Source organism: Parasteatoda tepidariorum, chromosome 9, assembly GCF_982258835.1.
Source record: "Parasteatoda tepidariorum strain Cologne lab strain chromosome 9, Ptep-v5.0, whole genome shotgun sequence".
NCBI lineage: Eukaryota > Metazoa > Arthropoda > Arachnida > Araneae > Theridiidae > Parasteatoda > Parasteatoda tepidariorum.
The window spans coordinates 22,804,180-22,827,368 of NC_141763.1; the positions used below are offsets into that span (position 1 = coordinate 22,804,180).

The window sequence follows — 23,189 nt, forward strand, 5'->3', positions numbered from 1 at the left end:
TTTGGTGCTAAAAATCGCTTATTTCTTTTCATGAATTAATAAACATTATTGCATTTTAAAGTTTAATCAAACTATAGTGTTAAATACAAACACTCAAGCTTCTATACCTTCGCCATCATTTTTAAATTCACTCAAATGCTAACACTTAAAAATTTCAGTATGGAAAAAAATGCACTTATTCCGCTTTCAAAAATACAGGCACACATCTGAACTGAGGTTATTTTGAAGTCAACAACATTGTTATCTTTGTGACGCCAATGGACAACTAAAGAAGTATGGATAATTCAGAAACTGTTGTAAACAAACTTTACTTAATATTTAATAGAATAAACTAAGTTAACAAACATTATTTTAAAAACGATTCTAAATTAAAAATCACTAAAATTTGCCGAATGTAAAACTGGCGAAATTTGCATTTTATATAGTACAATATCAATCTTCGGTTTAGAAAAAGAAATAGTTTAGCATCAGTTTTTGAAGCCTTACTGGAATTGGGTAATTTGACCCTCTGCACTCGAGATCAACCGTCTGCCCTCGAGGTCAACTCAGTCAATAGTTCATCAATTTATGTTTGAGACCTTAATTTTGGACACCAATATCGACAATATTACAAAAAAAAAATAACATAAAATTTCTTACTTTCATCCCTGGAAACCCTGGTGGTCCAGGTTCACCCTGTAAAAATAAGTTTTAAATAACATTTAAGAAAAGATATTAATAATGTAAATGAGGTGAAAAAAGGAGAAGGATAAAGTAGGGCTGTAGAATCGGAAACATTTGCTCGATTCAGACATGATACAGGTCGATACGGATAAGAGACATAAATAAAACCTGATTTATTGCTCGATACGGACTTAGATTAGTTACCCATGCAGCACTTATAACAAGATGTGTAAATTAAGCGTAAATTCTTGGGTAAATGGTACATGCATTACGCTTCTTATTTTGCTTTTACGTTAATACCACATTTAAGCGGGGGAAAAGAGACATTACAAAACCTGATTTATTGCCCGAGAAGTAAAAGATGAATTATAGAAAAACCTTCTAATTTTTATCCAGCTTTTAAATTGGTTCTCTTTTGCATGTTTTAATTTTCCTCTTTTTTAACGCATATTCGCCAACTCTTAAGCTTATATCATTTTTGTGTTTTTTTTTCTTGATTAATATACTAATTTACTAAATATATTAATATATTAATTACTAAAATGGATTTAAAAAGTAACATATTAAGAGCAGTGGTTATGAAACGAACTTTATACGACACAGCATTAGTAATTTAATGAAATTAAGTGCAACTTACAGGTGGTCCTGGGAAAACATATATATAATATAGTGGAAAATTTCCAGAATTATTCACTGATGATCCATCTTGTCCCGGTGGTCCTACTGGGCCCTACAAAATACACCATTGTTTTTAATTTTTCACACTATCTATAAATTAAAGAACAATATATATTGACAATACAAACTATAAATTAAAAAACGATTGTATTTTGATATAAATAATTCAATTTAATTGAATCAAGAGTTTCATTGTGAGCTAGCAAAAATATGTCTTAGTTATGTTTCATTTTAAAGGCGGCTTATTTAAGTTTGCAAGAATAAAATAAAATTGAATATAGAATTAAAACGAGAGAAAGGTTAAGAACGAAAAAATTAAAATGTTTGATTACGCATTAATGACCATTGTCAAAAATTTCCCCTTGAAAAACATTTTCAATAACTTTTGATTTGTTAATCATATTTCTGGCGAAATAAGTTGTAAGCATGGAAAGTTATCCCTTGAAAAACAACTTATGTCCCTTAAATAACTAAAATATAATATCCAAATAGATTTTGATCTAATGATCATATCTTCACGCACTAAGATGTTGGTTGGTTGGTTCTAATGCCACTTGCCACACGGGCAAGTCTGCTTGGTGAAACCGAGCAAATTTAAGGCAGAGTGTGCAATGCTTGTTTTTCAGTACGCCATCTATGGCCAAGAATTCGACTTCTACCACATCATACGTCACGCCTGTTTATAAGGCGGACCCATTCATTCATCCACAGATCGTAATTTTAACCTGAATCAGAGAACGATCGGTCTTCAATCCAGTACCCCCAGAGATATTGATTTTTTATGGGAACATGGAGGACTTTGCGACTCGACAGAATTTTAACACGCACTAATATAAATGTTGAGAATTAGATATTTCCTCAGAAATCTGGTACTTACGGTGTGTAAAATAAAATGGCATACTCCTAAATTACTTTTGATCTAATTATCGTATATTTTAAAATATAAATTTACCTTTTCATACAATATATTTGGATATTTTAATTATATTCCTGGAGGGAAGTGAAACAATAGAAACAGTATAATCAGACGAATGTTTGATAAAAGTTCGATTTCGGTATAAATCGGTTGAAAAAAAGTCGTGTTTTTAAAATTTTATTTCTCAAAAACTATTTGACTGATTTTGTATTTTGTCATTTAAAACTTCACCCATTTGAAATTTTTTTGACCACCATTTCATTTTATATTAAAATATAATAAATTATTATTAACACGTTGAATGCCACGCTAATATTACATGACTTGCTCGTCTGGCCAAACGGTAAATAACAACAAACTAAATTTACAAAGGCAGATTTTGCTAGATTTTTATAAGATTTAGCATGGCACACGTAAAAAAATTGCTAAATTATATAAGCAACGAATTGTTTAAAAATAGTGGTGGATAAAAATCAACTAAATTGAATTTATTAAACTAAGAATCACAATCAATAAACTACTAGTTCAAGTTGGCATCTCTGTGTATATAAATAAAGCTATTTTTGTGTGTTCTATATTGCATTAACTTCTTCAAACCATTTCAGTAACGATAATAATACAAAAAAATAAAAAATTTACTCGAATTGTGTTTTCTAATAATCTTGGCTTCGCCGGTCACCCGTGACCCCCGTGACTCTACAAAGAAACTCAGTGCCAGTCATCGATGAACCACATGGCATTCAACGAGTTAAAAATACTCGGTAAGAGAAAGTACGTTTATGTTTCTGATTTCATAGCTTAAGATATAGTTAGAACTAGTTAACAGAGCTGCCAACCTTTACAGATTTCACCTAGTATTTTTATGTTCGGATTTACAAATTGATTTTAAAATGATTTTCACAACCACTACATTAAAAATAAATTCCTAAAAATGCAAATAATTTAAACGATATCATGTTTATACCCTAGTGTATCAAAAAATAATAATTCATACCTTTCATTGTATTTTAATTATTTTTTTTCTACCAAAGTCAAAATTCGATAGAGTAGAAGTTGTCTGGTATATAGTTAATTAACGTATTCAAAGTTAGCTTCTTACACCATAAAAATTGGCTCTTTGTATGAGGAAATTCAATAATTCCAGCAAAAGTTTTGTATCTATGGTGGTATTTTCCTTTTAAAGCTTACTGTTCAAAATGAGTTCCTTACTCACAAAATGTTACTCAATGAAATATAATAAAATGTTGGCCCTGTGGTCAACTGTCAGAATATATAATTAAGGCTTTTAAAATGATAAAAAAAATTGAACGAAATTTGTTACAGAACTTCAAGATTTAGCTCTAACTGTTGAATAATCAATATCTCTTATCCTCGTCCCCTGTCTTGACAGGTAAGCTGGAAAAATGCAACACGTGATTCAACAACATAGTATTAAGAAATATTGACCCCTTTTCACGGTGATAATAATGAATGGTGATCTGACTAATGCTAATTTTTATGGAGATGGAATCAGAGCTGCTACTTATTCTGGAAAAATGAGAACTGGTAGAATGGACACTCCATATTTTTTTGCTCAAAAAATTAGATTCCTAGTGACAACCACAAGTTAATGAGCCGTGATGGCTCAGGGGATAGAGCATTCGCCGTCCAACGAGGTGATCCGGATTCGAATCCCAGCAACGGCTGGTTGATACAAATTCCGCATCCGGCTTGTACCGACCACAGTGCTGACGTAAAATATCCTTAATGGTAGACGGATCACGGGTTAGAGTCCCCTTGCCGTCAGACTAACCGTGGTAGGACTTCGTGGTTTTCCTCTCCATGTGACGCAAACGTGGGTTAGTTCCATCAGAAAGTACTGACTCAGGAGTCCCCTTGTCCTCTGGATTGGGTTCGAAATTACAAAGCTACAGGGTTGAACATTAGTAGTCGTAAACCCAAGAAATTGGGTCGGCTGTTCAACAACGGTTATAAAATATAAAATAAAATCACAAGTTATAAACATATCAGGCATATATATTTTCTGCATCTGCATAATAAGCAGTCGTAGTCTTGAAAATCTTACTTCCGCCGAGAAAAATTAAAATGTTCTTACAACCTGCTTTTTTTTTTTTTTAACCTTCTATGAATAAGTAGCAGTCCTTCTGGAGGATCTTGACTGCGTTTTGTCTATGGGTTACTAATTTCCTTTTGTGATTGATATTTTAATGCTGAATCGCTTTTGTAAAGTTTCGATTAAAGTTAACCATCAATATTCAGACAGAAATAATAAAAAAAAAAACGTCAACGTACCACCTGTCCTTGTGTGAACTGAAAAACATGAGGATGAGGTCCTTTTTCTCCATTTACTCCTGGCTGAGCAGCTAAGCTTTGAAGCCATGATATCAACTAATATGAATAGAATTATTATATTTTATATAATTATCTATTTTAGTATACCGAGATTCTACTTTAAAAATCATATTAAAATTATCAATCAACAAAAATTACATAATTATTGAACCGTTAATCGCGGAATTCAAATTTTAGAAATCAGTCACAGGGGCGGGATTTAAATTTAGCATCTATATATTAAAAAAAATAGAAAACCCTAAAAGAAGTCTCGGTCTCCTCCAAGAAGTCATAGCATTACGTGACTGTTATTTTTTTTAACGCTATGCGTTTGTTTCAGTTATGTATTTATAAAAATTACTCATTAATATTTCAATCGAACTCACAAAATCTCACTTAAACTTAAATAAATTTCTCAGAAGAAATTCTCTTAGAAATTCTTTTTCTTTTTTTCACAACGATCAAAGGGATTATGTTAACACCACTCTTATTCTTATCTTAATCAGTTTAATAAAATTTTTTCCATAATATACTGTTCATTTTGAAACAATTTAAATTTTTTTTAAACTTTAAAAACAAATGTGTAAAATATATTTCCCAGCTCAGATAAGTGTAAATTAATGCACTCGTATCCTCCAGAGGAAGTTATAAGCGTCTCTTATTGTGCTGCCCTCTGCTGCTAAAAAAGAGAACCACCGGTAGGTGAATACATGTCAAATGAAGGGCTAATGATCCTCTTACAAATTTTACGAGAAGCTTATTGTCAAAATTATTTAACAGTTATAATATATATATATATATATATATATATATATATATATATATATATATATATATATATATATATATATATATGCATGCTTTGGAGATAAGGAATTAGATATAAGATCCCTATCTAAAATGTTTGTTATTGGTACATATCACACCATCCAACCATGACCAAGCATCTAGTTCAATTTTCCAAGGTTTTATCTTCTAACAGGAATGCTGCATACATTTGCCCTCGATCAGAGGAAGTGGATAGTGCCTGAGCTAATACCCTTCTCTTCAAACTTTCACACCCCCAAAAAACTAGAAATCTTTCAGCCACAACAATTTCCTCGTCACGTGCCCGTTGTTTAGTAGGCTACCGGGATCAAACTTACGACACTCAGCTCACAACTAGCGATGTCAGCGACAACTTGACCGACTACCGCTTTGTTACTCAGACATAAAATTTTTTATTACTGTTGTATTGTATGTAGAGTTTTCTTAAGGGAGTGAAAATGTTTTGCGTCAACTACTGCACTTCCGCTTGGAATATTTTAATTGGCATTAATTCTAGTAATATTGTTATGCAAACCGAAAAAGTTAATCAGCTATAATTTTTGATAACTGATGTGTTCTTACCTCTCTAGGTAACTCGGGTGGACTAAATCTTCCAGGATCTCCCTTCGAATCAAATTCTCCTGGCTCACCCTTAAAATCAAAGAATTGTACATAATTTTAAGAAAAATGAATAAAACATTTTAAGGAAATATTTTTCATTTAACCTAACACCTCCATGTCCGGTGAGCAAGACTTTTCTGACAAATAACTGAAACTAAAATACTGAAATGACAAGGCAAGGCATATATATAATCTAGTCTATGAACGGCACAAACCTTAATATAGGAAAAAAAATGGCAGAAAGCGAACACAGCCATTGGACCCATCTCATATCCTAAATAGAGTAGTCAGTGGTGTTTAATGATTCTATTTTTTCCGTCCATTGTTTATGACTGTTGTATCGGCAGCGTTTTTTAATTTGTCTATTTAAGTTTTTCCCCTCTTTTCTAAATTTGGCATCACAGATTCCATGTTATAGCTTCCAGCTCCAATTGTTTCGTTGCTTAATTAATTCCTTTAGTTTTGGTGGAAGTTTAAAGTAGTTGATTGCAACCCAAGGGTTAATTTACCAATGGGTTAGCTTACCATGGGCAAACTTATGGGTAAGTTTTTGTGCTAAGGCATGATCTTTGTTGATGTCTTCTTATATCTTTGAAATTTTCAGATCAATGCAGGATGGAGTATACAGGATTTTTTCTTCTGTGTTTGTAATAGCTAAGATGTTTTTATACAGTTCCCAATCGGTTTTATTGATTTCGCCATTCATCTTTTCTAGATGAATTCCAATGATATTCTAGCAGAAGCATGAAAGTAGTGAAAAAAATGGCTTTATCTATTTCATTAATGAATATAATTGGTTTGCCTGATTTCCTTGTTAACTATCACTAATTAATTTCTTAGATATATAAACAAAGGAGTAAGATAAATTTATTTCAAGTATTTTGAAGATCGTTTCAATGAGCAATACTGGTTCACTTTTTTTAAAAGTCTGCGCTCACTACTTATAAAAAGCAGTGAAGACTGTTTGATGTGGAAGTCTATGACTGTATCCGATTTGAAACACTTCGACCGAAATAGTTTGGACTGTTAAAGTTAAGAACGGACGTTGTCCGGAATCGGTCACTGTCAATAAAAAAGAAGAGACTGAGCTCAATGACATCAGTTTCATGTTTTACTATGGGTAAGTGATTACGCTTTACAGCTCATAATGGTACTCAATTGAATATTCATTTCATTGCATGCTCCTACCTCCAACGAATTTGTAAGATTCGATTCGAAGAGCAGCATTCACGACACTGAGGTATGCCAAATCAAGAAATGTATCTTGTGACGAAAGATTTTATGAATATGAAAATAAATAATTGCATTTTCTACTGGTAGATAACAAAATCTATTTGTTTTTAATGTGTATAATTATTCTTATGGAACTACTACTAATTACTGCTCATTTTGCAAACTATTTTATAGAGTGATAGACTGTTAAAAGTTAAAGTTTTAATTTTTTTTGTTGTAATTCTGCCAACACTTGAAAACGTCACCTCGTGAGAACTTCTTTACTTGCTTTGTACTGTCTGTGAAGTACCTCAACTGGAATATTAACAATATACAGTAAATTGGATAAGTTAGAATAAAGGAATGGCAGAAGTGGTAGCAGACTGTAAATGTATATAAATTCAAAGTGTTTGATTTGACCGGGATAGCTTGGTTGATAGAACGTTGTGTTTGTGAGAACAGGAGTTCAGATTCCACCTGCCGAAGAATCCCCTTGTATTGAATGGTCACTTGTGCACATTAACTCTGTCAGAGGTACAAATTCCTCCAAGTTCAAATAACAAATGAATACTTCTAGGGGGTACTGTTTATTTAATAATTTCGTCTGTTCAAGTCAAGCAGTAGGTACGCCTGAGTATTACCTACACGACTGTGAATACACAGCTAATTACCACCTAAAAAGACCAAATGTGGATCATTACGAAGCCTTTGGGGGCTCACTACAACACAACAAACAATTAAGGAACTACATAGGACACATGATTAATATCATTAAAACAATGTATAATATAGCCTCACTATAAAAGTAAGACTCAATAAATAGTCAGATACAAGTAATTCAGCAAAACAAATTATAAAACTTAAACAACATAAATAAAATAGCAGCTTTTGTAAACACAAATTGTTTTCCTATCCTCAAATACCAATCAAAACATCATCAACACAAACAAAATACATGCACACCCCACAATCAACCACGGGCTGGCTCACAATGGTAACCAACGTGGTTGAACACCACACACGCCTCATCACTGGACCTACTTCTAGTCATTAGGGGTAGGCAGTGCGCCAGGCAGCTCTTGAGCTGTCCGTTGGGCCATATAAGTTAGATGTTTATATTTTGAAAAAAAAATTGTGATGTGACTAGCTATTTGATATTGCAATGTGTTTGATGTTACTTGTATTTGTGATGTAATGCCGCTAGTCAATTTATATATACCCAAGGGTGATGAAACAGTCAATAGCTTTGTAATATTTATCAACTAATTTTAACTATAAGCATTCAATTAATTAATTCTCATTATTTATTTAATTAACTTAATATTTTTAGTCATTGGCCCGAGTGATGGAAATCGGGATGATAGGGATTAAAAAAACTTTTTAATTTATTTAGTGAAAACCTACAAATCTCCAACCAGAGTTAGAAGGAAATCTCAACACCAGTTGAATCTTCTTGGAGGTGGTGGGCCAGTTTTCAGATAGGGAGCGAAGAGGGTGCACAAAAGGTAGCACAATGAAGGAAAATCAGTTGTACCAAATCTCCAAGTAAAAGTAGGGTGAAGCATTGTACCAGTTACAATGCCACCCCGGAGGTGATAGGACCAATTCTACGGCTCCGGTAGTCGATACTGCAGGAGGACGAAAGCAAGACGCTGTTTTGCTTTTCCGGAGACCACGTTTCTTAACAAGCTAATTTTTTTTCTCTCGAGCAAATCCCCTGGGGAACAACATTACTTCATCTAATTAATAACTAATATCAATAGTCTCAACCTGTATAATTTGAACTCAATAGATAACGGTAATAGTCTGCAACCAGTTAATGTAACAATATAACCTATACACATCAGATGACTGTTTTAACTATTTCCAACTGATACTGAACAATAAAAAGCGAATTTCAACAGTGATTTTTCAATTTGATAAAGCAACAGCAGTCTCCTAAAGACTGAAATAGTAGTACTAAGTGTAATTAGACACCAAGTAATGAATGTTAACTGGCGCAAAACCGTATCCTCTAATAATAAATTAATTTCCAAGCCAAGTGAAGCCCATTTAAATATAACCTCCCAATGTAAGCTATCTTGTTAGTAGTAATTTATAATAATTGTAATAAGTCAATAAATATGCAATTTTGAATAATTTATGCTGTTACTTTAGGTTTTTAACACATAATTTACGATCTTGACAAGTCTATCATTTCAGCCTTTTCTTAAATATATTCCAAAATCAGCTGTTCCCATCTTAATTTATATTCACGACTTTAAGTAACTTATTTGCTATATAAGTTAATCAATTTTCTAATTTAAAGCAACTTCAATCGAGCAATAAATCATATTATGTACTTTTATTTAATAATTTCGTAATTGTAATTTTCTATGTACTAACCCCTTCCCTTTCAGCAAATCTCGGCAGACGGGCTTAGTGGGTCTGTAGGGTTGTAGGATTGGGCACTAGGTGAGCAGGACCGCACGCGCGTCTTCTGGGTGACGGCTGTGTGGTTTCCTCATCCGACGGGCCTGGGTCCTGACGACCTCCGGATTTGAAGGGGAGAAGCTACGCAGTGGTCGTGAAATATCGCAAACCCGCTTCGCTGGTCGGCTGGCCACCTGCGGTGACCAAACCGTGATAAAAACTTTTCTTATTTACATGGCGAACTGAAAACTAACTAAACTAAACTAATGATTTGCTTGACATGTACAGGTGTGAAACCATACGCAGCTAGACCTGAAAAAATATCACCTTTTCATACTCAACTGGTATGTTTATTAAGACTACTTTCAATGGTCTCTCCTGTTCTAATTGGAATGTGTGGTATTTTATGTTTAACTTTGGAATAAGTCTGTGACAAATCTATAGGATTCTAAGCTTAACACTTTTACATGTACATGGTCATCTAGGACTTAACCGATGAATCCACCAGCATCACGTTTTTTGAGTAACTGAATTTCTGTTTATCTAAAGTTGTTATCATTATTAAGTATTGATGACAACTATCTGACCTTTTTGGGTGCGGGTAGATGAGAATTAATTTCTTGATCCATATTTTCAGTTTTTGATTCCTTCTAGTCTTCATTTTCATCAGTTTTGAAATTTACGTCAAGAGTAGGCGTGTCTTGATTAGTAGGCGGGCACTTGAAAAGCTTCCCTGGACCAGAATATGACGATAACTGATTCGTGCTGCCATCTCTTGAATGTTATGATTGTAAGCGATATTATAATAAAAAATTTGTTCTGCTCCTAGTAATAAATTTTGTTTTTAGTTTTAAAATTAGTAGTAAAATGGTTCCAAAACATATAAAAGTGAAATAAATAAATAAATCTTTCATTAACGTCTGTAGCATCTGCATCTCTATTTTTAGCATGAACTTTTCTGAATCTAAAATTATGTCTACTCACCTCAGATAGTTCAGATTGCTCAGGTTGAGGTGGTACGTCATCCTCTGCAATATAATCACAGAATTATTTAAAAAAAAAAAAAAAAGGCGAAATATATTCTTAATTATATATATTAAAATTGAAGACAACACAGTAAACCATTTTTCGGTCGAGAGAGATTTTCGAACGCGTTGTTGATTTCAAATCTACGAGCTTCAAATTTATTGCTGTTTAAAAACGATATATTCATAAGCAAGAGTGACTACTAAATCAAGTGTTCCCTCTTCTACGTAATATCCTTGACTCCGCCCACTATACGATTTGCCAGATAATCAGCAATTTTCAATTCTTTGATTAGATTTTTAAAGATATTTCGATCTTTTTTCTATTTTACATCAATTTTTACTATCTCCTAATCTAGTGTTTCAAATGAAAAGGTTAAAGGCCCTCCAGGAACTTGAACAACCGGTGACGACTACGTACTATTCTCTTCTACGTGTACTTGGTAATGTGGAACGCCATATGTTTATTACTTTAAGTGTTTTTTTTTTCTTCTTTTTTTTCAAGGGAGCAGACCAGCGTATGTTTATGAATATAAAGCTATACGTTCTTTATAAAACTGTGCCTTCAGACAAAATGAATAAACTAAACTTGAAACATAATTCTGAAGAAAAAAAATTTGTTTTACGAACAAAATTAATTTCAGTTTTTAACTACCCACAGGTAAGTTCAAAGCTGAATAAATTAGATAAGATCAAGTACTGGTATAAATAGAACAAAAAATTTCTTTCCCAGTGTAATCATAAGTTTTGAAAATAGCAAGAAACATCAGAACTGATGCAAGTTATATCTAAAAAGTCTCATACGCTTGCTAAGAAATTGCTGAGTCAGAAGACAGGGCTAGGTCAATATTTTTACAGGAGTCAGTTAGGTTTCCGGTACAAACTAGGTTTCCGGAAGATATTTCGGGAAGATAATTTTGAACGTCCGATCACACTACTATCACACCACCAAAAATTCTTAAACCTGATTGGTTGTTTGACATGTTTACCTACGCGAAAGTTGGATTTCGTTAGAAAAGAAGTAAAAAGGTTTATTTTTTAAATAATTATGCTTCTGATCTTTTGCTGTTAGAATCATCGTTATTATTCTATTTTTTTTTAACCGTTATTATTTTTCAATTATTTTTTGCGGTACTGGTTGAAAAAGGCGAGCGAATTTTTAACTTTATTGAATGCTAAAGGTAAGAGAGCGATGAATGAATGGTGCATGGATCAAAATTTAATTACGAAAAAGAATGAACACCTTAAATGTGGAGAACAAATGAGTTCGATTAATCGAAAGGATACGGTAGATAGTCTTGAAAGGAGATGTCGAAAGCGTGGATTGACTGCTGCTGCGCGTGATGCTTGTCGGAGTGTTATGAGAGAAACGTGGTTTTCTATGAGTAAATTAAGTATGTATAATGTTTTGCGTTCAATTTAAAAATTTTTAATAAATTTGTAGTAATTTAAATTGTTTTTTTTTTTAATAAGCAACGTTGATCCCAGTAATAATCTCCAACTTGGCGAGATTTCAAAAAGTTTCCAAAAGTTGGGATATTCTAGGATTTTACCGTCTAACCTTTATTGATGCTGATGCAACAGACAGGCATAAACTCACCTCCCAAAACACCTAAGAATAATTCTATTCCAGAACATAATTACAACTACCATAACCAGACTACGCACAGGACACTTAAAAGAAATGAAAATATTCCCTGTATAGCCAAAGAAGTTCAATACTTGTCCTGACTGTCGCGAAGTCAAACTTTCTCGAGATCGTATTTTAAATTGTTCTTCTCTACAACATAGACCCAAACCCCACTGACTATCAACTGCTCTATTCGCCAAAGGTTTCTGCTCTATTCGCCAAAGGCTATTTAATTCCTCTGCACTACTTGGACCAGACAACAATAACCTCTATTAATAATTTAAAATGTTAAGAAAAAATTGAGTTCGCAGAAGGTTAAAGAAAACTATAAAATTTCAAATGCTGAAAAATGTTCTTTAAAATAACAAAATGCAAGCAAATAATGAGCAGAGAACTTTATCATAGAAAAACCTTTGGCTGCTGCCATGGAGAAATATAGTGTTTTGTTAATTATAAACAAATCATTCCTATTGTAATTTCTCGGGTGTTAAATAGTTCTCTATGTATGTTTTAAAACTGTTTAAAAATCTCTGTAATCATGAACATTTCACTTTTCCCGAAAATAAGCAAGAATGAAATACTAGTCTTACCAGTTTTTGTTGGTTATTTTTATAGTTATATAAATTATTATCTGTTTAACTTTTCTTGCATTCGATGTATATGGATATAGACATCTAGATTAGCTTTCGCTGCCTTTCAAAAGACGAAAGACGGTGGAGGCGAGAAGTTTAAGGTAGAAATACATCCGCTGAACTCTATATAGTGAGGGAAGAAGTATACGCCTACCTAAATTCAAATCCTCATTTGGGGTGTGGTTACGATATTACTAAGCAAAACAGCACGCATCACAAGCATAATTCAATTTTTCTAAAATTTTACGAACGCTACGGGCATCAACTGTTTTTTTCTTCTTAAAATAAGGGCGATTTGATGAAAATTCCAGATGTCTTTACGCCTTTCGTTGAAAATGATTACCAAATGCTGCTCGCATTTCGAATAAGAGCATTGAGTAATAAAAAGTAGGCGTTACTATCAATCATAACCTTTTCCTAAAGTCAGGGCTAAAGAAAAGAGATAAGGGCTGATTTATTCCTCTCTAGAGCTGAAGCTACGTCACGATCTCAATCTCGGAGATCGCAAGCTTGCTTTGCTTTATTTAAATAAACGCGGCCCCTATCCCATTCATCATTAAATTACATATGGAGATCGCAAGCAAAATGATTATAAAAGCTTTGCCTCATTCTCTCTGTAAAAAAAAGTTCGACTTTTTCTTGATATTAGCTTTCAAACTTTACAGAATTAACACATTATTTTCGTCCAAAAACATAATTAAAAAAACTTTCCTGACCATTATATTAAAAAAATACAATTTTAAACTCATTAAAATATTTAACTAGTTGGCGAAAATGACACTATAAATACTTTGTTTTTAAAAGTTCAGTTTTGACTTTTATTATTAAGAATAATAGAAGCATATATCGACACTTTCTTACCTACATATTGTTTGATAACAATAAGTTGGGTTAAATTTAGAATCCTGATTTTAAAATATGCTGTTAATAGCATTTTGTTCATACTTAATCATTAGGGAACAACAACCTTTAACGCTAATTACTGAAACAAAATAATAATTTAGGTTCAAAATAATATTAGAAATTTTGCAATTGTTTATAGATATTTAAATTTAAGATAATATAATTTATTGATATTTAAATTTAAGATAATATAATTTATTGATATTTAAATTTAAGATAATATAATTTATAGATATTTAAATTTAAGATAATGTAATTTATAGATAATTAAATTCAAGAGAATATAATTAAAAAATATCATAAATATTTAGAATAACTACATTAAAAAATATGTTATGAAATTAGGCGATATTCAACTACATACGATATATTTATTTATAATTTTTATTAGCGTTTCAATTTTTTTTACTTTATCCATTTTTTAATTTTTTCGCCTGCCTTTCTTTTTGAAGTAACGAGGCGGTATCTATTTAGATGACGAATTTTTATAAAAGTTCTTAAACGATAGAATAAACGTATTGCTGTTTTATATTTACTGTGTCATTTCGTTTACAAAGTTGAATCCATCCTTTACATAATTTTTCATTTACTTCAGGGAACAAGTGGAAAATTATATTTTTTCTTCTTGTGTCTCTATCAGAATTTGTGCAAGTTGCAATCGGGAAAACTGGCATTTCGTTAATACTTTTAAGTTATTGTAATTTACTTTCAAAAAACAAAGGAAAGTCATTATAGAAAACAACAAATGTCTTGGAATATGTCACAAAAAGGAATGCTCCAATATTAGTAAGAGGTAGTTAGACCGAACGCTCCATTCTTGGAGTAAAAGTGCAAGCTTTGCGCCACCGTGACGTCACTGGAGAAAATCGGAGGTTTGGCACTGCGAGAGTTTCTTCAAAAGAGTAAACCAGCCCTTCTATTCTCTTTGCCCTGTCCAGAAGTGAACAATCCAGAATTATGGTTTTAGTTACAGTTCACAATTCATGGAGCTATCTAGCGTTATAATCCTAATCATTTGCAGTTTAAATAATATGAGAACAAAGATACTCAGCACTATAAGGGATATTATATATGTTGAATATTTATATATATGCAAATCAAAAAATTTATATATATATATATATATATATATATATATATATATATATATATATATATATATATATATATATATATATATATATATATATATATATATATATATATATATATATATTAAAATTATGATCTGTGGATGCATGAATGAGGCCGCCTTAAAAACGGGTATGACGTATGGATGTGGCAGATGTCGAATTCTCGACCATAGAGGGCGATACTGGAAAGCTTATAGATGCCTTAATGGCCTACAACAACAACGTTTATATTTTTTAGTTCTGTACATATACATTTATGGATTTAATCCAAACACCCTAGCTAATAAATATGTGACAACTCAACAGTATCAGAAACATCATAACTGTTGAATATTTATTTTTTTTTCCCACCTGCTCATATACATTTATAGATTTAATTCAAATACCCTAATAAACAATCGGCAACTGACTCAACAATTTCAGAATCAATACTGTGGAGCAGGGGTCCCGAACCTTTTTGTACCAAAGAGCAAATACCAGAATATCGGTCGAATGGCGGGCACCATTTATTTTTTCAAGATAAATTTATAGTTGGTAGACATAGGAAATAATACACACTGCATATAATGCACAAAAAATTTAATTTTAAAAATTAATTTAACATATGAATATAATTAGTATTAATATCCTTGAGTAAAATAAATTACGAAATTGCTTGCAAAACATACAAAGTATGAGTTCATATATGCAATTTGCGAGTGGTCAGCTATATTTTGCTTTTTGCTTATACCTGTGGGGAGGGCGATTTCTATTTTGGTTGTGTTTATCATCCATATTGAAAAAGCAAAATATATTGCATAACATTTTATGGGAAAATGGAAAACTGAAGTATTTTATCGTTGGGCACAAGCAACGGGCGCACCTAAACCGATCTAAGGGCGCCATTGTGCCCGCGGGCATAGGGTTGGGGACCCCTGGTGGAGTATGTTTTTTTTTAAATTTTTTTTTTTACCACTTAGGCTTGCGCACTTTTGGATTCAGACTGAGCCATTAACTCATTCCCCCAGTTAATAATTAACTAACGACTAAGCTGCCCAAGATTACAAGAGGCACTACAACTGTTGAGTATTTATTTTTCCCATCTACATTAATGGTTTTGATACAAATATCCTAATCAATAATAAGTTGGCAACCCAGCAATTCGACAGTTTATTCAACAGATATGTTGTTAACAAGGATATGTTTTACTACCAATTCACTTGTAAATGATCATGCTTGCCTTTTTACAAGGTATGAAAATGTGTTACCTGTACTGGATTTCACGTTCATACTATTTATAAGTGTGATTCATTCTATTTATAAGTGTATTTAAAATTACTAATTTAGAATTAGTAATTTTCTTTTTGGGAAGTATATAAAAAAAGTGCTTGTGTTTCGCAAACAAATAAAATTTAAGTTTTTTCAAAACAAAACAACAACAAAAAAAAAAAACAAATGAATACATAATTGATGTTTTCTTCACAGATAGTCATATAGAATAATCACACGTATTTGCCTTTTATGTTTCAGTGATAGATTTTCTTTCTGATTTATCTTAGCTACATATTCATATTAATTAAACTACAAACATTTAAGAATGGTTTTCATAATTATTGATTCATAAGCATTTTACATTTGACCTTCAAAATCCACCAATTTTATGATTTTATTATCAAAATTTAAATTTGTCAAAATTTTGTTTTATGGAATTAACTTCTTTTTTTTTTCAAGGTCTTAATGTTATTTCAAATTGCGACAAAATATACTTGCATGATTTACAATGAAAGTGCATTTAATTTTTTTTAAAGTGTGATTATTTGTGATATTTTAATCATACACAAAATACTTATTTCATACAAAATAATTATACAAAATCGCATACAAGTATACAAATCGCATACAAATATCATACAAAATAATCGATATTTTAATCATACAAAATGTCATTTTATTTCTTCATCTGAGATTTGACCTCACCTTGTGATATCCGATTTGAATTATTAAAAAACACAATTCTTGTTGTATAATTATGAACATCTGGATAATTGAACTTTTTCTGGCAGTGAGCTACTTAGTTTTTTTAACTGAAAACATTTGTGTAGCTACATCTTTAATATATATGACTAATTAAAATTTTTATGCTGAACATATGTATGATGTTTTTTAACTTCGTGACTGGAATTTCGTAAAATTTAATGGTAATTTAAAATTTTTGGATTGAGCTTTTACTTTTAAGGGGGTAAGTAAGGATTTTTTTTCCCATTTAAAAGGGGAATATGTGAATTGATCATCATAACGTTTGTTGTTCCAATTGCCTACTGAGCTGTTTTTTTGAACTGAAGCGCCCTCTTGGTTGGTCTCACACACAGGGGGAGAAAGAGAAATATACAGCAAAGAGAAGGAAACCGCCTTCGGAGAGAGAACTACGGTGAATAGTGGTCTATCTCAAAAAGATAGCGTCCATCCTTTAGCGGTTGCTAAAATATCTAAAGTCAACACGCTGAGCCTTAGAGATTTCGCAAAGACAACCAAGATGGCGCTTCAGTTGGAGACAGCTCAGTAGGCAATTAGAACAGCAACCATTGGCTATCGTAACACTCGAATACGCCATCTGGGGGGAGACCAGTTTCCCTTCCCTCTCCACCTCTTTTCAGTTATATAGGAATGTACTACGATATTTTCCCTTTTCTTAATATTTTTCCTTTTTAATTAATAAAAATATTCTTTAAAATTTCCGTGACACTTTTCTTTAAAACTATTTTTAATATAGTTTTTAGTTCCATACAGTTTTCCAAGTTAAAAGATTTTAATCTATGTAAAAATCAAGAGAAAAACTAACGTACTTCCTTCCTCTATGACTCTCCACACGCTAATGGGAAATGCATGTAAAGTGTTGCCATAGGTAGAGAGTTCTGCTCTACGCCACCTGGAGTCCATTTCGATCGATTTACTGACATTTAATTTTAAATGATATCATAAAGATAACCAAAATATTAAGTAAATAAAGGATTATTGATTTTATATCTAAATAAAATTACTGGTTTCAAAAATGCTAAAAAAAATGTCATAACTCTCTGAACTTGTTTACATCTTCCATCAAACACTAGGTTTCCGAGGAAACAGCTGCTCCTGAGTGAGAATGATATACGATAAAGGGCCAACTACACTGATTTTGAATTTCCTTCTGTAACGGAACGTCTTTTCATTTGTTCCTTGTTTCATTGCAAATCCGTTTGTTAAGTCACCTCTTTACACCTGTTCATCTTTTGAATTTCCTTCTGTAACCGAAAATCTTTTCATCTGCCCTTTATTTTATAGGAAACCCGTTTCGTTAAGGGACTTCTTTACATATGTTATCATTTTATGTCGTACTGATTTTTCATTTGCACAGCCCTGCTAGAGTTTTCTCGATTTGGACCATTTTTTTATATTTGAACAGTTGTTCAATGATCAGTACCCTGGTGGGCAATCAGTATCCCTGGATGCCCCCTGTGGGGGCGGGTCAAGGTAAAGCTTATCTATACACCCTTACTGAAACTGATGCAATAGCCAGACAACCTAAACCACCACCCAAACACCTTAGAAGAATTCTGTTCCAGAACTTAATTACAACCGGGTAATTTCAACTACCATAGCCAGTCTACACACAGGACAGTTTAACCGGTTAACGCCCAGTGTCATATATTTAGGACAGTTCCTTTTTTCAAAGACATTCAATGTGGTGGGAAACTTTTATCAGTATTTTTATTTATCTGGGTGAATTAAAATATTTTCAGATGCCATGATGATTTAGTTATTTCTGATTAGATCTAGAATTATAAGGAGCAAGTACTTTTTGATCTAACAAAGACTTTTTGAGTGCTCTTACAGTAGAAAAACCAATTAATTTCGATAATATATTATACCACTTTTTCCATAAAACCACTTTTTGTATCATTTCAATTTATAATTTCGGGACAATACGGGTTAAAGGAATGAAAATATTCTCTGATTGCCTAATAAGTTACAATACTTGTTCTTACTGTCGTGAAGTCGAACTTTCTTCAGATCATATTTTAAATTGTTCTTCTACGCTAGCTAAACTTTACAACATAGACGCAAACCCCATCAACTGCTCTGTTCGCCAAAGGTCTTTGTTTGTTTGTTTAGCTATTTTTGACGCCTTCAGTGCTATTTAATTCCTCTGCACTACTTGGACGAGACAACAATAACCTCTATTAATAATTTAAAATTTCAGAAAAAAAATTGAGGGTTAGACAGGGTTCCCACGGTCCTTGAGAATTTTAAAAAGTGGTAATAAAAATAAAAGAAATTTTGACATTTTTATTTCTGTGTAGCCACCACTAAAAGTTTTTTTCTAAAAAATATATATATGCACGAAAATTTCAGCACTTTACGATAAAAAAGTATATTAAAATAAATAAGTATATTGTAGCTCCACCCTAAATTTGCTACCACTTCTTAAATTTTTCAAGGACCGCGGGAACCCTGTTAGAGTAAACTATGAAATTTCAAATGCTGAAGAATAATAAAATGCAAACAAATAATGAGTGTTAACTGCTGTCATGGAGAAACATAGCGTTGTCCTAATTATAAATTAATCATCACCATTGACATTTCTCCGGCGCGAAATTGTTATCAATGATTGTTTTAAAACTGTTTAAAAATCTCTGTAATCATGAACCTTTTACTCTTTTCGAAAATAAAAAAGAATGAAATATTATTTTTACCAGTTTTTGTTGCTCTTTTTAACATGTATATAAATAATCATTTGAACTTCAGTGGAAAATGAATTGTAAGCTTTTAAAAGTATCAAGACAAGCTTACGCTGTCATTCAAGCTCGAAGACAGTGAAAGCGAAAATTTAAAGGGAGTAAAATATCTGCTGAATTGTACAGTCAGGGAAGGAGGAAACGCCTACCTTCATTCAAATCCTCATTCAGTGTGGTAACGATAATGCCTAAGTAAAACAGTACGCGTCACAAACAGAACTTAATTTTTCTAAAATTTAACGAAATCTACGTACATTAACTGTTTTTTTTTAATTAAGGCGATTTGAAGAAAATTCTAGATATTGTTGCGCCTTTCGGTAAGAATGATTACCACTTGCTGTTCCCAATTCGAATTAGAGTATTGAGAAGTAAAAAGTAGGCGTTACTATCAATAATACCTTTTCCTGAAGTGAACTATCCAGAGTTATGGCTTTAGTTCATAATTCATGGAGCTATCCAGAGTTATAATCTTAATCATTCACAGTTTAAATAAAATGAGAATAACGATACCCAACATTATAAATGATATTATGTATGTTGAGTATTTATAAACACACACACGCATATATATATATATATATATATATATATATATATATATATATATATATATATATATATATATATATATATATATATATATATATATATATATATATATATATATATATATATATATTGTATATATATATATTTACTGGCGGGCACTTGGGGATTGTCCTATTGGCCACAGGAATGCAAGAACTGCTACTCTCTTCTCGTTACCCAGTGGGCACCTGTGGCGAAGCCACGGCGGTGGAGCAGCGTCGCCCACGTCACACGACCACAAACCTGTTTATAGGGCGGGTCACATTCACACAAAGGAGAAAGGACATTGAACACAGAGAGAGAAAGAAACATCCATGCCCTGAGCAGGATTCGAACCCGCGGCAAATTACTCCGCAGTCAGACACGCTAACCACTCGGCCACCTGGTCGGCGTATTTATATCTATATATATGTATGTATATTTTTTTGTTTTCGTTTTCAGGTCTAAATTATGATCTGTGGATATGAATGGGTTCGCCCTATAAAACGGGAGTGGCAGAAGTCGAATTCTCGGCCGTAGATGACGCCACTGGAAAAATTATAGATGCCTTAATAGCCAACGACAACAATTATATTTTCTTACCCACCTGCACACATACATTTATAGATATAATCCGAAAGCTCTAATTAATAATTAATTGAAAACTGAGCAACTCAACAGTATCAGAAGAAACATTGTCTGTTGCGTATGTTTATATATATATATATATATGTGTGTAAATGCCTTGGTTACCATTAATAAAGTCAATCAAGACATTTAATGATTATGCTTATTCTTTAATAATAATATGAGTCACACAGACTCTTAAACAATTAAGATCGAACCACACAGGTTCCAATTTCACACAGAAACATATTTCAATTAACTAATATCACTTAGAGTCTTAACCACTAAGGTTACCAGTTTCACTTAGAAACAATATCAACTGACTCTCTTCATTTACATCAAGAAAGTTCTATGCCTTTCGTTCAGATGAGCGACGTCTGGCGGGATAACATAGAGGTTGTTGTCTCGCTTATTACATATATATATATATATATATCCACTTATGCTTGCAATGGATTCAGACTGAGCCCTGAACTCCCTCACTCAGTTAATAATTAATTAACAACTAAGCTGCCCAAGATTATAAGAGGCACTACAACAGTTGAATATTTATTTTTTTCCATCTACATTTATGGTTTTAATACAAATTCCCTAACGTGTTGGCAACCGAGCAATTCAACCGTATTAGAGGCACTATTGGTGTTCAGAGTTTATTTTTTCAACCACGTGTATACACTTACGGGTTCAGATTTACCTTCTCACCCAATTAATTATTAACTACTGAACTACCCAATATTTTGTTAAAACTTAAACACAAACATTCGGAATGCCTTGTATGGATGAAGCACCTTCTGTCTGAGCTGAATTAAAATTTTAATGAATAATTAAAGTTCTTATAACAAAATGCAAAGATGCCAACTGCTCCGGACAAGACAAAATAATTAAAAAAACGGTAAAGAACTACAAAGTAAATTTTGCAAATATTTGACTATTTTTGCTTGCTTTTTAAAAGGTATGGCTTGACTTAAGTATTGAAAAGTGGTGAATTATCTAAGCCTACAAATTATTTAGAAATAGTGGTGGATGAAAATCTACTGAATCAAATTTATTACATCAAGAATCACAGTTGACAAACTACCACTGTAAAATATATATTTGCTGTCCGGAGCAAGTTGGCATCTCTGCAAAATGCATACCCTCCAACTTATGAGGATTTTGAAAATAATTCTTTCTAATGGTAGCGAACCAAAGTAGAAATTTTTAAAGCAAATGGATCTCTTGTAAAACTTTTATCAGAACTTAAGAATCTAGCCATATGGCCTGCACTTTTATAAGTTATAGTGGACAAGTTACGCTAAAATTAATTTTTTTTAAATATTAAGACATTAATTTTGCTACCGTCTGAAAAGAAGATTTCTGAAACTACGGAAATTCCGTAGCAGTTGGAGGGTATGCAAAATGTAACATTCAAAATTTAATTTGATAAAACTATCAAAAATAATGGTAGTAAAAAATAATTTATTTTCCTGAAATAAAAATAAGAAAAGCAATATCTAACATTTCTGCCAACGTAACGTTTGGCAATTTCATCGCTTAATATTTATTTATTTACGTACCTGCACATACGGGACAACATTTTCCAACAGGAATGCGTTTTTGACTTTCACACTCCATCTCAGGACAAACCTCTTTTTCACAGCCGATCCTTCTACGGCGACATTTACATGTCGTACACGGATCGGGATTCCATTCTTCGCCGTGCTTAAATAACTCTCCGTTACGGTTACAAGATCTATCATCATAACCTGTTTCATATGAAAAAAGAGAAGATTAAATTTGGATTTAAACTTATAACATTCATTTTAAAAACTATTTGAATTCTGGGTGCGGAGTACCTAGCCAAGGTTGTACTTGCTCCTTAATCGGAATATTATTAGATTGCAGGGAGATGTTAAAAACGCTTTACTAGTCAAAAATATAAAAACATTTAAAAAAAGTGTGCCGATCAGAAAATATAAACCAATATCTTTTTAAAAAGCAGCATACTGTAAGTAACACAGAAATGCACTGCTAGGAACAATTCATCCCTAAATTAATCATTAATTTTGAATTTAAAGTTATGCACTTGTAAAAAAATGTTTGGGTGAGGCAGGAATGCCACAGGGAAGTATCCCTAGGGCCCAAACTATTTATATTATTTACGAATGTTTTTTCTGTGAACAGACAGAATTTTAACAGTATAACTGTATAATGCTGATGACACAGGGATTGTTGCGCGGTCCAAAAAAAAAACAGACCATTACCCGACAAAAACTCCTGGAAAGGCTGAATGAAATTGAGA

The 23,189-nt window shown here is 32.3% G+C and overlaps 1 protein-coding gene across 4 annotated transcripts in view; it reads right to left on the reverse strand.

Moving 5' to 3' along the window:
- Nucleotides 1-23,189, reverse strand: part of LOC107442639 (uncharacterized) — a 79,092-nt gene that overhangs the window by 35,292 nt on the left and 20,611 nt on the right. For all 4 annotated transcript variants that reach the window (XM_043053932.3, XM_043053934.3, XM_043053931.3 and 1 more), the window contains exons 3-8: nt 22,465-22,653; nt 10,625-10,668; nt 5,978-6,046; nt 4,550-4,645; nt 1,301-1,393; nt 640-675 (exon numbers count right to left, since the gene is read on the reverse strand). In XM_043053932.3, the coding sequence (XP_042909866.2) occupies nt 640-675; nt 1,301-1,393; nt 4,550-4,645; nt 5,978-6,046; nt 10,625-10,668; nt 22,465-22,653 (527 nt within the window). The remainder of the gene's footprint in view (nt 1-639; nt 676-1,300; nt 1,394-4,549; nt 4,646-5,977; nt 6,047-10,624; nt 10,669-22,464; nt 22,654-23,189) is intronic.